This window comes from Sminthopsis crassicaudata, chromosome 1, assembly GCF_048593235.1.
Source record: "Sminthopsis crassicaudata isolate SCR6 chromosome 1, ASM4859323v1, whole genome shotgun sequence".
Lineage (NCBI taxonomy): Eukaryota > Metazoa > Chordata > Mammalia > Dasyuromorphia > Dasyuridae > Sminthopsis > Sminthopsis crassicaudata.
Window position 1 is genome coordinate 591047272 of NC_133617.1, and position 16595 is coordinate 591063866.

At 33.6% G+C, this 16595-nt stretch overlaps 1 protein-coding gene across 6 annotated transcripts in view; it reads left to right on the forward strand.

Annotated features, from left to right (window-relative positions):
• The window catches only part of ADAMTS6 (ADAM metallopeptidase with thrombospondin type 1 motif 6), a 335951-nt gene that overhangs the window by 152118 nt on the left and 167238 nt on the right, over positions 1 to 16595 (forward strand). For 5 of the 6 annotated variants that reach the window (XR_012484781.1, XM_074282407.1, XM_074282408.1 and 2 more), the window contains exon 9: positions 2243 to 2348. The exons of the other annotated variant lie outside the window; for it this stretch is intronic. Coding sequence is in view for 4 of the 5 variants with exons in the window: in XM_074282407.1 (XP_074138508.1) it covers positions 2243 to 2348 (106 nt within the window). In the remaining variant the exon portion in view is untranslated. The remainder of the gene's footprint in view (positions 1 to 2242; positions 2349 to 16595) is intronic. 6 annotated transcript variants of the gene reach the window in all.

The window sequence follows — 16595 nt, forward strand, 5'->3', positions numbered from 1 at the left end:
AAAAAAAAATCAAATAAGTGGCCTGACCTCAAGGAGATTACATTATAATGAAAGTACATCTGTACTGACTTTCATCTATGAGAGATGTTAATGATTCCCACTATCAGTAAGACATATGCTACTTGAGTGGCTTTCCCTTTGTTGGTAATTATCTGCATTCTCTTAGCTAATTTCCCTTGTGAGAAATCTAAATAGCATGAGGGCTGAGATCTATTGCCATGAAATATAAATTCTGCTGAACCGCTTGGGAATAAAACCCATCACCAACACCAAAGAGAATTTTGTAGCATCACAAAAGAGAAGAAAATTAATGAAGACAGTATTTGATTTTGCTTTTTTTTTAGCTTAGGAGCACTCATAGACATTCACCAAATAGTTTATGGCTAGTTCTTCTTAATGTATTCTCTTAGCATAGCTAGAAATTTTATATAAATCTTCAGAATGAAATCTGTGCTTAAAAACTCTACAAGTTGAGAGTTCTCTATTTTAAATACAAACCAGGAGACATATGTAAAAATTATAGCACTTGCAATACTACTTTGTCTTGGGAAAAATATGAAAAAAAAACTTAATTGAACAGTAATTATCTATTGTAATTTTGATGGGGATATAGTTTCATAAACCTCAAAAGGTATAGTATGCTCAAACAGCATAAGATTTTTACGTTGCTTCCTTTTATCTGCTGTTTCATTTATGCTTCCTCTGAACTCAATAACTGGGACCAAGACAATAACACCAATGAATAAAATTGAAGATAGTTAATAATTTTTAAAAAATGGTATCTAATATGTTGGGACAAAAGAGTGCTAGTTAGTTAAAATGATTTTAAATCCTGTTGAATAGATAATGGCCCAGTTTCTCCTCATCTTGTTACTGCCTTTGCTTTTCTCTACAAAATATCAAAATTAGTGAAAAGATTTTTTTATATATTTACATCACCAGTATTGGTTTTTAAAAGCACTCTAGGTCTTGGATATCTTTTTTTTTTCCAGACAAGAGGATACAATAAACAATCCCTCAGTGAACTTAATCTCTATTTTATTCTGGTTGCTAGGAATACATGGAGGGTATAGAAGAATGATTTTTAGAGCTTTCCTGTTGGTGATACAATTTACACTGTCAAATTAGTATAAACTGGGAAGTTTAGTTGATTTGAAGGCAATTACCAATACTTGGATCAAGATAGTCGTCTATTCATAAATGTAAAATGTTTTTTCCTACATTTCCCCTGATTTCTTCCAAGTGACTTCTCCTAGTCCCTCTTTATTTCTTTCAGTTTTAAATGATACAGTATGATTTGGAATCTCTTTCCTTACACAGAACAGCATTTTTCCTTTTACACAAAAGTTCCTTTTTCTCATTTCTGTTTTAGAACAATATTCAGATTTGCGAGCATACTATTCTCTTGTAATAGATGTTAAAGCTTCTGAAACATGATAAACTGAGGAATCCTGAAATTCATTAACATCAATGAATTAGCACCATTTTTATCTCCTTTTTTAAGAATACTCAATATACCAAAGGGGACAATAGGATAGAAGACCATAGCCTGAATTTCTAAATTGGGAATGATTTCCCTTCCATTAAGAATATTTGAAAAAAAAGATACTAACAATTTCATCAAGACTAATTTTGAGAAATGCTGATTTAAATAAATGAAGAAAAAAGGGAAAAAAACCACTAGACCATGATATTAGTGATTCAGCGTGTTTTTTTTTTTTTTAACAGTTCTTTCCCTCTATTGATAACATTTAGTTTTGTTTTTATAAAAATGTCTTTTTTTTTTAACCACTGGGGACTCATTTTTTTTGGTAACTAAAAAAAGTTGCTTGTATATTTTTATGAACCCACTAAACTTAAACAGATCTCTTTAGAAAAATAATGTGGATACATTTTGCTTTCTGCAGCCTCAAGAATGTTAAAATAGAAATGCTTTCTTGAATTCCCTCTCCTGGCTCAAGTTACTAGGTGGTCCCAAGTTACCAGAAGTAAAATTTATAAATCTAACCCCTCGTCTAGACATTTTCCAGCACTGACTGCAGTTCAAAAAATATTAATGTCTAGCCGGCAGAGTGAAATTCCCCCCCAGTGATTTTGCAAATGACTAGAAAGTTAACCTTTTGCCAACTGCTCCTTCTGTGCGTGGAGGTTATTAAAAAAAGAATCCAGGCATTTATAAGTAGGGGCTTTTAAGACTGCAACACCTTGGCTTGACCCTTTATGTCTCCTTCTGTTTCTTCAGGCTTGGCCTCTGTGGCTGGAATGTGTGAGCCTGAAAGGAGCTGCAGCATTAATGAAGACATTGGCCTGGGCTCCGCTTTTACCATTGCTCATGAGATTGGTCACAAGTGAGTGAATTTAAGAAAATCAAGATAAAATTTAGTATGTTGCTCTTTGAGCAACTGGGGAAACTACTGTTTTGATTGCTTACATTTGGCCACACTTTAACTCCATCTTTATTTGATGACAAGAGAGAATATCACACTTCCCATGAAGGTTTCCTAACTCAGATTAGGTGGTGGATTGGGAAAAGATTGATCTTTTTTTTTTTTCTCCCTCTCCCCTCACTTCTCTGCAGTTGCAGGAAGATGGTTGAAGAGGGCAAAAACTAGGAGCTAGAGAGAAGAAGATACCTGAAGAGTAGGACATAGGGAGAATGAGGAGCCACTTTCTGTTTTAAATTTATGCATTGTAAGAAGTAAAGAACTTTGGAAATAAAAACTCTTAAGATTACTAAAAATTTGCCATGAACCAGTAGTTGGGAAACACTTTTCTAGAGCATTGTACCACTTGTTGCAGTTTGGGAATTGGGTTAAGGCACCTTGAGACTGGGAATCTTTTCAAGTAATATTTTTATTAATAAAAAATTGTAGGATTCTTTGTCAAGCATCATTTGAAAAGATTTAATGTTAGCTATGACTGCCTTTTTCATCCCCTTTTCCTCAGGAAGCCAAATTGTTCTAAAGGTAAATAATCCTGCCTTTTCTTTTTCAATCCTCCTCAATTATACAGGATGATAAAATGTTCCTTTTGCTCTTGTTCTTGCTCCAGCTGCACACATGGCATTTTCAGGTCTGAAGTGTAGTTGTTGGCAGCTCTGATGTGACTTTCATTTTCTCTTAAGCCACCTGTGTGTCATGTCAAGAGAACATGGTGTTATTGGATAGCAGCAATGCTTTGGATTAAGTGGGGGTAAAATGGAGTATAATGGCATCCCACTTCATTTTAGACAGACCTGATATCATCATATTAAGCTTTTAAAATACAAGTCAGAGAGGCAGTATATCCTTGAGATTAAGTGAGCTGGACCTTAGAAGGAATTCTGGGGAAGTCACTTAATCCTCCATACCACTCTCTAAGACAATTAAGTTCAAGAACAGGTACCAATTTGCTTTGGAAGTTTCCTGATAGGGAGGATATCCTGATAAGAGTATCCTTAAAAATTACAATTTCTATCCCTTTCCAAAAACACAAAATAAACACACAAACTGCATCTGTTAGTTAAAACATCTCATATTCTTATTTCTCCCTTTACAACAAACCCTTTTCCCATCTAAGGTTTTTTTTTTTTTTTTCCCCTCTTCACTTTATATACTCACATAGTAGTATGTTTAAAATTTGTGGAAGGAAGGTGGACTTTGGAATATTGTGTTTCTTTCATGTATTAATATCATTAGGATTTGGGATGATGCATGGGACTCCCAATGTGAATCAAAATAGTCTCTTTTTTAAGTGTTCAGATGGGGTTAGCTGTTTTGTGTAGCATACCCGTCCATTCTCTGGCAAAATTAATGAAGTGTTCCAAAATGAGTGGGTGACAGGTATTGAAGCCAGGAAAAAGTGTATCTACCCATGCCTCTGATACATATACTCTGACACCTTGGGGTGAATCACATAAACCTCTCAAATACCTCTCTAAACCTAGATCTTGTGAAGTGGCTGATCCACAAGAGTGCTGGGCATACCTACCTTGGGAATTCCTCATGTCAGTGTAATTACAGGCTAAGATGAAAGGGACATAGAATGGAAAACAGGAAAAAGGGCTAGGAAAAGTGGTACAGTACTCTAACCAGAATTCCTCCTTTCCCTTGAGCTTGACAAATATTTAGCCTCCATTCTAGTGGCACAATGCCACACAGAGAAGGCACTTAATAAATGTTTATTGACTGAGTGACATTGAAATGGAAACCACTTTGTTATCTAACAGAAAAGAGAGAGAATACAGATATATCAAATTCAGACAAATCAGATTTTACAAGTATTTTCTAATTATTTATAGATTTTCACTACCTGTTTATAGTATCAGCTTCCCATATTATACTTTAAACCTTTCCCTGAGGATAGTAGATGGCGCAGTGGATAGAGTGATGGATCTTACATTAGGAAAATTTGAATTTAGATCTAGTTTCAGAAACTTACTAGTTGTGTTACCCTGGGGAAATCACCTGACCTTTGTCTGCCTCAGTTTCTTCATCTCTAAAATAGATAAGAATAACACCTACCTTCAAGTATATCCTGGCATACCTGGCATAATATATATAAAGTGCTTCACAAATTCTAAATGCTATATAAATACTGGATGAATTATATTATTGTTCCCAAGTACCTTACCTCGTATATATTAAGCACTTATTAAATGTTTGTTTGAATTTGAATCTAGCCTGTCTTTAAATTACTTTGCTCTCTTTTTTCCTTTTTTAAGGTTAGCCCTTTAAAAAAATGAAATAAAGTTATAACTACTGAATATATTTCCTTCTTTTGACTTTTCTAAGGAACTTGGAAGAAAGAATCATGGAACAGACAAAAGCAAGGGACACAAATAATTCAGAATTTTGGAAAATCAGCTCCTGACCATTTGACTATAATAATCAAAGTCAACAGATAGAAAGTGATTGTTGTTCATCTATTTGCCCCATAAGGATGATAACTTTAGAGTTATTATATAGAATGTAAAGCCTATCTAATCCAATTGTTTTCTTTGTAGATGAGGGGACTGTAATTTTAAGTTAGAGATTAAGTGCCTTTCCAGTGATCTTGAAGGTAGTAATTAGTAAAAAAAAAAAGGAAGTAAAATGTAGAATTCGAATTCATGTCTCTATATCCATGTTTTTCCTACTACTAGTCATTGAACAAAAACTAGGTTTGCCTTCCTCTCTCCAGACATAAATAAATCATTTTGAAATGCAAATTAATTCCTTTTTTAGAGGTTCTACTTAAATTTGGATAATGATAGAAGACAGGTGCAGAAAATATTTAATAAAGTTGAAAACAGTTGTATTCAAAATATGAAAAACAGCTGAAAATATATAATTCTTCTCTTCCTCTTTTCCTCACTCTTTCCTAAACTATATATAGTAAATAGTAGGAGAATGAAAATGAAAATGTTCCCATGGGAGGAACATACATCTCCCACTCACTTAAAACTCAGGCTCATTAATGGTAGCTATAAGCCTATGCAACCAGACTGTATTTAATAGGTTCTGTTAGATTCAATAAAATGGAAATGTTGGGATAAGTCACATAACTAGTAGGATATGGCAAAGCCATTCCTGTATACTGTGCTTTAAGTTACTGATGAGGGATCAGCACCCATTGTGCCTTTTATTAAGATTCTAACTGGAGCAAATACCAGGCATTCTAGTCTGTTCCCTGAGCTTCATCAACATTTTTATTCTTCTTCAATTAAATCCATCTAATGGGTATTTTGAGTTCTCCTGGAAATGAGTAACAGTGCTTTAAGTAGCAGAGTTGTAGTAAGGAAGCAAAACTGTCTTGGATGTGTCATTTATGTATCAGTATATAATTTGAGTCCTAAAAACCTAAGTTCAAGTCTTGTATTGGTTGTGTTTTGGAGAAACTATCTAACCCTCTCACTGCCTCCACAGAACTCTTTAAGGGCAGGGTAAGGACAAGTGTCTACTATGTGCTGGGTACTATATTAAGGACTTTTTATAAATATGATCTCAATTCATCTTTTCAACAATCTTGGGAGATGAGTGTTATTATCCCCATCTTATTGTTGAAGAAATTGAGGCAAATAGATAAGTGACTTGTTTAGGGCCCCATAACTTATAAGTGATTGAGACTGGTTTTGAACTCGGTTCTTCCTGATTCTAGGCCCAGTGTTTTATTTAGTACATCACCAGTTGCTTCCAGTTCTATAAATTGCAGAGTAGGGGCTCATTGACATATATTAGTAGAAGAGATTTCCTCACTGGGAGTTTTCATTAAATACCTACTATGTGTTAAATGCTGGAGATATAAATACAAAAATGAGATAACCTCTGCTTTTATGTTTTCTGGTTATAAAACAAGTTAAAAGATAATGTATATACATACACATATACACAGACACAGTGAACAGAAAGAAAGAGGGTATTATATTAACACACTGATAGGAAAAGACCTCCTAGAAGTAGCATTTGAGACTTGTCTTAAATGAAGTTAGGATTTCCAAGAGGTGGAGTTGACAAAGGAAACTATTTCAGGTACTAGAGATAGCCAAACAAAGATACAGAGGGGAGAAATAAAATATAGTGTTTGGGAAGCAGTGGCAAGCTAATTTAGCTGTAGCTAGAATCAAGTCAACATACATTTGCTAGGTACCTATTATGCGCTAAGGGCTGAGGATACAAAGAAAAACAAAAAAACAGTGCTCCCTGTTATCAAGAAACATTAGAGTATTAGTGTATAAATAACAATGAATAGACAAGATATACATGCTCACATACATAAATACATATATATGCACATTATACAGTATTAATTGGAGATTATCTCAGGGAAAAGGCACTACAATCCAAGGTATGAAGAAGAAGGATAATTTGAAATTATTCAATTTGAAAATTAATTCAATTTGAAAATGAAAAGCTAGGCTGAAGTCAAATTATAGAGGGCTTTCTAAACTTAATGGAGAAGTTTATGTTTGTTTCTGGAGGCAATAATCAGCCACTGGAGTTCCTTGAGTAGGAAAACAGTCACACTATGCTTTAAGAAAAAAGCTCTGTAGTTTTGCAGCTATTATAAAGGATGAATTGGGGACATGAGAAACTTTCTTTTTCTAATTTTAAAAAATATTTTCATCTAAAGTTTTGAGTTCCAAATTTTATCCCTACATTCCTTCTCTTTCCTTTCCGAGATGGTAAGCAATCAGATGTAGGTTATACATGTTCAGTTATGTAAAACATTTTCATATTTGTCATTTTGTACAAGAAGACTAGAATAATAGAAAAAAAGGAAAAAAAGAAAGTGAAAAATAAAATGTTTTGGTCTGTATTTAATCAATATCAGTTTTTCTCTAGAGGTAGATAGTATGCTTCATCATTAGTACTTTGGGATTGCCATTGCTGAGAATAGCTAAGGCTATTCACAGTTCTTCATTGAACAATATTGCTATTACTGTGTACAATGATCTGATTCTGTTCTCTTCACTATGCATTAGTTCACAAAAGTCTTTCCAGGTTTTTCTGTGACCATCCTGCTTGTCATTTCTTTTTTTTTCCCTTTTCAATAATATTTTATTTTTCCTATTACATGTAAAGATGATTTTCAACATTCCTTTTTATAAGATTTTGTAAGAGTTCCAATTTTTTTCTTTTTCTCTCCCTTACATTTCCCCTCCCTGACACATAAGCAGTCTGATATAGATTATATATGTAAAGCATTTTAAATATATTTCCATATTTGTCATGTTGTGAAAGAAAAATCAGAATAAAAGGGGAAAACCACAAGAAAAAAAAAAACAAGTAAACAAACAACAAAAAAAGGCAAAAATAGAATGCTTTGATTTGCATTAAGTCTCCATAAGTTCTCTCTTTGGAAATGGATGGCATTTTATCTAAAGTCTATTGCAATTGTCTCGGATCATTGTATTGCTGAGAAGAGTTAATTCCATCATAGTTGATCATCAGATAATCTTGCTGTTACTAAGTACAATGTTCATTTGATGCTGCTCATTTTAGTCAGCTTTAGTTTATATAAGTCCAGATTTTTTCTAAAATCAGCCTGCTCATCATTTCTTATAGAAAAACAATATTCCATTACATTCATATACCTTATCCAGCCATTCCTCAATTGATGGGCATCCACTCAATTTCCAATTTCTTGCCACTACAAAAACAAAACAAAACAAAACAAAACAAAACAAAAAAAAAAAAAAAACCACCAAACACTTATCTTTTCTTATAGCACATATCCCATTAGAATCATACCACAATTTCTTTAGCCATTCTTCAATTGATGGACATACCTCTGATTTCCGGTTTTTAGCCACCACAAAAAAAGCTGCTCTAAATATTCTTGTACAAATAGATTCCTCTCACCTCTTTCTTTGAATATCTTTGAGACCTAAAAGTAGTATTGCTGCAACAAAGAGTATGCACATTTTTAATAGCCCTTTGGTCATAGTTCCAAATTGATCTCCAGAATGGTTGGATCAGTTCACAATTCTACCAATAGTGCATTAGTTTTCCATTTTCCCACATCCCATCCAATATCCAATATTTTCCTTTTTTTTTTTTTCACATTAGCCACTTTGACAGATATGAGGTAATACATCAGAATTGTTTTAATTTGCATTTTTTTTATCACTAGTGACTTGGAGCATTTTTAAAATATGAGTATAGATAGCTTTGATTTCTTTGTCTCAAAACTACCTCTTCATATCCTTTGATCATTTTTCAGTTGAGGAATGATTTATATTTTTATAAATTTGACTTAGTTCTCTATATATTTGAGAAATGAGGTCTTTATCAGATATACTTATTGCAACTTCCCCCCTAGTTTTCTGCTTTTCTTATAATTTTGGTTACATTAGTATTGTTTATACAAAACCTTTTTAGTTTTATATATTATACATTTTTATATATTATATATTTTACATTTTAAAACTTGCTCTATCTTCTTTGGTCCTAGATACTAACAGGTAAACTTTTCCAAACTTAGGAGAGAGATTTTTGAGGCAAGGGAAACAATAATAAGACCATTGCAATGATGCAGGTGAAAGGTGATCTGGGACCTGAATTAAGCTTCTTTTGGCATAAGTAGAAAGAAAGGAGAGATAAAGAGGAGGTGGAATCAACAAATTCAACCAAGTGATAAGTTGATGACTCCTGGGTTTTGCTGGTGATTAACTACATGATGGTGTCCTTGATAGAAGTAGGAAAATTAGGAGGACTTGATTTAGGGAGAAACATAATGGGTTCTGTTTTAAACATATTGTTTGAGAGGCATGTGGATGGCATAGTAGATAGAGTACTAATCCTGGAATCAGGAGAACTTGAATTCAAATCCAATCTTAGATGTTAATAGTTAGAAATACTAATAACTATGTGACACTAGGTAAGTCATTTGACCCCATTTGTCTACAAAAAAAAATAAATAAAATAAACATATTGTTTTGACAACTTATGGGACATTCAGGTTTATATATTCAGCAGGCAATTGGAGATACAGGACCAAAGCTTGGGTTAGGTGAATACTGGCTGTGTCAATTTAGGAGCATGTACGTAAGTGGTATGATATATAAAGCAACTGAACTTAAGCTTTATTTTTTGTGTCATGGACACCTTGGCAGGTTGGTGCCATGATCTCCTTTACAGAATCAAATTTTTAAATACATAAAACCCCACTAAATATTACAAAGGAAATAACATGCATTGAAAACACTTGTCACAATTAAAAAAAAAAAAAAGGTTAAAAAGTGATGAACCTATAAAGGAGACCAGGAGGGATCAGTCCAAAAAGACGAGAACACTGTGAGAGAACAGTATCATGAGAATCCAGAGTGGAAAGGGTATCCAGAAGGAGGGGGGTAATCCAGAAAGAGATCAAGAAAGAAGGATGGTAGAATTAAGGCCATATGTATAAACAATAGAGAAGGAATCAATGGATAAGATGGAAGTTGAAAATTAGAGGAACACAAGGGAATAATTGAAGGAGCAGTCTGCTGGTGAAGATTAGTGGGGATGGAATCAATTCCTTAAGATTCATCTACTACAAAATAGACAGCTGTGATATGCATTCAAATTAAACAGATTTCCCACATTGGCCAAGTATTGACATATTTAACAAGAACAACATTTAGTCTTATAGATCAGACATTGTTTCAGAGCGTGTTAAAAACAAAACCATTACCTTCCTTTTGGCCCTAATGCTAGAAAAAAAATGATTGAGTGCAGAATGTTATCTGACAGTAGAAATGTTAACTGCTTTTCCTGACAGCTCAGCAGGACTCTGTGGGCCTGCCTTTTATCCCACTGCCAGATAGACAAGATGTAGTTAACAGATTGTCCCAATAGATCTCTTTTATCTGATCAGGAGGAAAAAGGTGCATGAGAGATGAAACCTTTTGTCCTGCCCTCTGAGTCTTGGGATTTAGCTCTACAGTCATTAGCAAATCAACTCTGGTTTATTCCAACAGTTACTGGGAAATGGAAGGGAAGATGTGATCTTTATTCTTTTCTAAACAAACTAGTAACCATGACCACTCTTCATGTATTGGGTGTGTTGTATTTTGTACACCCATGCCTTTCATGTAATGGGCATCTATAATGACCTAAGAAGATTCATTGTTGTTAAGAAAGGATTTTCATCCATGAATTACTGAGAAAAAGCCCTTATAAAATCACTGGACAGTGTGAATATTTTCAGGACTTCTTAAATTGTATAGAATTTAGTTTTGAATATAGGGTATGTCTGTGCCATGGGGATAATAACCATTTCAGACAGCCATAAGGGGAACTATTTTCTTTAAGTAGGCCATGGTAACCACTTCTGTTACTCTCTTTCATGATATAAAAAAATATGGAATTGGTTTCTTTTTCAAATGGAAAAGTGAGGCATGGAACTACATATAAGTAACATGTCTAGTCTGAATAGAGCAAAATATACTTTAGAGAGGAAGGGATGCACTTTGAAAGATTTTTATTAATTATGCATTTACTGTGGCTTTCAAAAATAATGAAAATGATCATATTGAGAAGGCATAATTAAACTATAAACTGAAGTTACAGTGAATTCAGAAAGACATTATACACAATTGATTAAGGATAGTAAGCAAAAATTCCAAAACTTTAGCTTCTTAGAAGTAGTATAACCATACTGTTTAATATTAGCAAAAGTTATATTGGGATTCTGTGAGATGACATGGAGACTATTATTTAAAGGTATTTAAAGTGAATAATAATGATGATAATGATGAAAATGATAGAAAATAAAAATGGAGAGACATTAGAGACACTCTTTGAAACATCATTTTTTTAATACTGTGCGTTAGCAATATCAATCTGGAGAAGATATAGACTATGTGAGGAGTCAGAAAGGAAGTGGCTTGGCATTAGGTTCAAACCTAGATGAAATTGTGAATAGGTAAGATGAATCCTGTCCTCTCTTTTCTTTTGCATATTTCTTCTACACACTTCTTTCAGGTAACTGGTAGTCTTAAGATCCCATCTAGTCTCTCTTATTTAGACATTTGGAACTTAATAAATATATTAGTCCTTCTAGAACCATTCACCTCTTGGAAGAACATGGTTGTTGACCTTCATTTTCAAAGAGGACTAAAATGACAAAACTATGTTAGAATTGAATTACAGTGTATCTGACTGTGGCTGATTAGAACAGTATGAGTTTAGAATGCTCTTCCACAGATCGAACACAACATCTGGGGGAGTTTCTCTAATTGTGTTATCTCAAGTTTCTTCTGGATTAATTCAATTCTGCTTAGCTCAGGAGCACAGCACCTTCTCTGATGAGGGCACACCATGCTGGGCATTCCTGTGCCAGTGTCTTTCATGTCATACAATTAATTCCAGAGTTCTTGAGAGTGTCCTTGTATCGCTTTTTCTGACCACCTTGTGTATGCTTGCCCTGTGTGTGTTCTCCATAAAATAAATTTTTCTGCCAAGCATACATTTGGCATTCTAACAATGTGGGCCAACACAACGAGTTGTACTCTGTGCAATAGAGTTGGAATATTTTGCAGTTCAGTATCTGGTACTTTATCCTGCCAGGTAATCTTCAGAATCTTCCTAAAATAGTTCAGATGGGAGTGATTCTGTTTTCTGGCATGGCCTTGCTACACTGTCCTTGTTTTACAGACATACAACAATGAAGTCAGAACAATGACTCTGTAGACTTTCAGTTTGGTAGTTAGTCTAATACCTCTCTCTCACACTTTCCTTTGGAGCCTCTCAAAACTGAGCTACTTCTGGCAATGATTGTGTCAGTCTCATTAAAAACAAACAAAGAAGCCAAAAAAACCAAAAACAAAACAAAACAAAAAAACCCCAACCAATCAAACCCAACTCACCTCCAATAAAGAGGAATAAATCTAATGTGAGCTTCTTGAGAGAAGGGACTTTTGTCTTTTTTTTGTATCCAATCTAGAAGATAGCTCAGTGCCTGACACAATAGCAGCTGCTTAATAAATTCTGTAGCTGATGGACTAAAAGATGGAAATCTTTTTGATTGGTGATAGAAGTTTTCTCAATGCATCTAAATGAACATGCCATATACATAAACCTACCTATACTTACTGCCTTTATTTAAGATTAGGCCTGTTAAATGGTCAATGATGGCTCTTTCAGTTATGGGGAGATAGCCTATTAAGGAGAGGTATGGTATTTGTTTTGGGATTTAGGGAGTATCAGGGAAAAATATGAGAGGAAATAGAATACTGGATAATCTAAGAAATTACTTTTACAGGTTAGCTTGAGGTGAGATTTAATATGGAAGTTTTTGAAAAGTGATGTGGTTGAAGTTGAAGTTTAGAGATTATTATTGCTGTGATATAGCAAGTGAATTGTGATAAGAAATAGACTAGATGCAAGTTATATAAGAGAGGTAGCTTAGTGTCATAAAAAAAGCGCACTAGATTAGAATCAGAAACCCTGGGTTGTTGTTAAATCCTTAGTCTTTCAAATGGAGTTAGTACTAATTAAATTAGCTACCTTACAGAATTGTTATCAGAAAGCACTTTCTAAACTTGCTTACTTTCTAAAGTGCTATAAAAATGTCAGCTATGATGATGACTGGATAATTAATAACCAGAGCCTAAATGAAACATTTGGCTATTGTAATGTAGAAGAAAGAGTAATGTGCACAAATCATGGCTAGGTTTTATTAATTTTTTAAATTTAATACTTTATAGTCTTGCATCTTATCTATTTGCTGATATGCTGATAAGATAAAATCATACTATTGTAAAACCATAAATATAATTCCTTATATTATATTTACAAGACAGCATAGTGAAACTGGAAGTTCAAAGAATCAGAAGATAGAATTCAGATACTGTTTTTCCCTCAACTTACAAGCTGCAAGACAGTCAGTCAATGAACACCTATTATGTACCAGTTGCTGTGCTAAACACTGAGAATACAAATACAAAAAGGAAGGAAAGAAGAAAAGAAAAAAGAAGAAAGGGAGGAAGGATGGGAGGGAGGAAGGAAGGAAGGAAAGTAAGAACAGTCTAAAGGGAGAAGATAGCTTACAAAAGGAGCTACAAAGGTGGGGGAGGTTGGCTGAAGAATGTCCCAGAGAAGTCCCATAATAGAGTCCCATAATAGTATAGACGGTGAGATGTTTTGAGGTGAGTGCTTTCCTTAAAAAGGATGTTTTGGAATTCATGGCTTCCCTTTCTAAATAGAGAGATAGAGGATGATAATAAGGTGGAGTCCAAGGGAAATGGGATCTTAGCTACTAAGTCACTCACCCACTATGGGTCTCAGTTTCTTTATTTGCAAAATGAAAGGATTGAGGAGTAGATAATTTTAAAGGGTCTTTGGAGCTCTAATTGATTGTAATTTTGTCATTGTAAGACAGATAGCTCTCTTCTGTTTAGGAGATTATCTTGATGAGTTGCTGTGTCTGAAGAACTTGATAAGATACTGATAATAAGCTGGTCTTCAAACACATACAACTGTTTTTGAAGTCTTTTCAGCCTGGTAGGACCTATCAGATTTTGTATTCCACTGATATAACCTTTAAGGACTGAGAATGACCTTCTTAAGCCATCAGAGTGGTATTCTGCTAAAAAGACTTGTATGGTAGTCTAATAAACAGTGGTGGTCTGACACCATTTTAATGGCTCAGCTAAAAAAAGTTTGTTAAATTCACACAACACATACACAAAATGACATTCATCTACCACTGCCATTATATGTATATATCTGCATCCTGTAGTTTTCCCATATGAGGATTGACTGTTGTATGTAGGTGTTGTTGGATTTAGGTGTTAGAATTAATTTTTTCAATGCTGTGAAATGCAAATGTGAACTAAACAAATAATTTAAATTAATGTTTATTATATTATTATTATTATTATATACTGTTTATTCCAAGTATAGCAACAAAATACATCCATTTTAGACGTTAAGGGAACAATGATTCTGACTTTGTGTCAAGAAAGTTTGTAGTAATTTTTAAGTTTCTGAGTGCAAGGAAAATTAATATTTATTTGATTAGCTTTAAAGTAGTGGGAAATCATTAAGTCTTCTGAATCATCAAAGAAAGATTTAGTCTTGGTGTTAGAGTACTTTATTATATTCAATTTTTTAAAAAAATTGCTTAACTTAAAGAAGTTTAAAAGGACCAGCCATTTTAACCCATTCTTCAGCCATTAGTTCTAAGAATGAAAGAAAGAAATGACATACTCAGAAGATATTAACAATTGGTATTGACATTAATATTCTCAGGAAATTCAAAAGAGAGTTCAAAAGGATGGTGTTCAGATCTCAAATGAGAATCAAAAGTGTTATGGAAGTACTTATGTCTCTCTCCTCCCCCTTGGAATACAAAATAGGGAATTCTAGTCCAGATTCCTTCAGTGAAGGAGAATTATATTTTTAAACACTAATATTCTAAAGAAAAAGAGGAAGACTTGGAAACATGATTATTAACTAATATTCTGTGTTATTTTAAAATAGAACATAAACAGAAATCAAATTCCTTTTCATACATTTAACCCTTTTATGTCTTCCTTTGTCTTCTTATAGAATCTTAGATTTTTTAAACTATTCTTTCTCTCTATATATATATTTATATATGAACACACATATACATACATACATATGTATTTATATGCATATATATATGAATTTATTTAACTAAAAAACTTCAGTGTCACAGCTGTTTTCTGGACTCTTCCCCATCACTGAGCTATAACCACATCTTCTGTCTTTATATGTCTTAAAAAGCAGCCAATACTTGATGTCTCTTACTTTCTTATCACACTACCTTTATAATCTGGCTTTATGATTACCATTTTATAGAAACTAGTCTCTTAAAGGTAACCAATGAATGACCTAGTTATCCCCAAGTATAATGTATCTTCTCAGTCTTTATCTACCTTGACTTTTCTGTAGTGTTTTCATGTTGACTAACCCATTCTTCTTGATACTCCCTTCTTCTTTGGCTTTCATAAATCCTCTTTGTGTTCACTTGCCTTTCCTTTATTTGATCTCAAGGTTTATTCTTAACTTATTCTCCTTGTATGCTCTCTCCTGTATATGTATCTAGTACTGGTCCACTCTTATGCTTTTGTCCTTGTAATGCTCTAACCTTGTGAATTGTTCCTTACTCTTGAAATCTTATCTGTTCTTCAAACTCAGTTCAAATTCCAAGAACTCTTCCAAGAACCTTTCACTTATTACCCTTGTGAAAGTCAGAAATAATTTGTCTTTGCTCTAATGTTGTGCAGCATTTCTTATCTCTCTTATGTTCTAACATTCTCCAACTTATCTGACTGTTTCTCTTCATGGATCTTTATCCATTTCCCACCCTCAACTATCCCTAATGCTCTGTCATGTGACCTCTTTATATGCACCATTTTTCTTAGTGATCTTGTGAACACCCAAGAAATTAATTAATATTTTTATATAGAAGACTCCCAGATTTGCATATCTAACTCAAGTTTTTATCCTGAGTTCTCATTCTATATCACTGAATTCCTTTTGAACATCTCTACTTGAATACCATCTCAAAACTAACATGTCCAAAACAATACTAATGATCTCACCTCCTAAATCTACTCTCCTCCAAACTTCTTTACTTCTGTTGAGGACAATAACATATAGTGATTAAGGTTTACAACCTCAGTCACTACTGACTCTTTTTTTCTCCCTTACTAGCTATATTCAATGATTACCAAGTCTTTTGGCTTCCATGATATCATTCATATCTGTTTCGTTCTCTTTATTCATATGGCTACAATCTTATTACCTTATAGAACAGCTTTCTAAGTTAACCTTCTAACTTTCAGTTTCTCTCATCTCTAGTCTGCAGCAATCATCTTCTTAAAGTACAAATCTATCTATTCCTTCAGAAACTTTATCAGCTTCCTTTTACCTCTAGGATTAAATTCTGGCATTTTAAAGCCCTTTGTTATCTCTCTTTCATCTATCCTCCTAAGCTGTGGTACATTGTCTCCTTCATATGTTGGGTTTTATTTTTTATTTTTTTGAGCTAAAATGTTGTTGTTGTTGTTGTTTTTGAGTTAAAATTTTTTTTTGTTTGTTTGTTTGTTTTTTTTTTTCTGAGCTAATTGACTCAAATAGCATTCCATCTATTGCAACTGTGCTTTGGCATAGAATGTC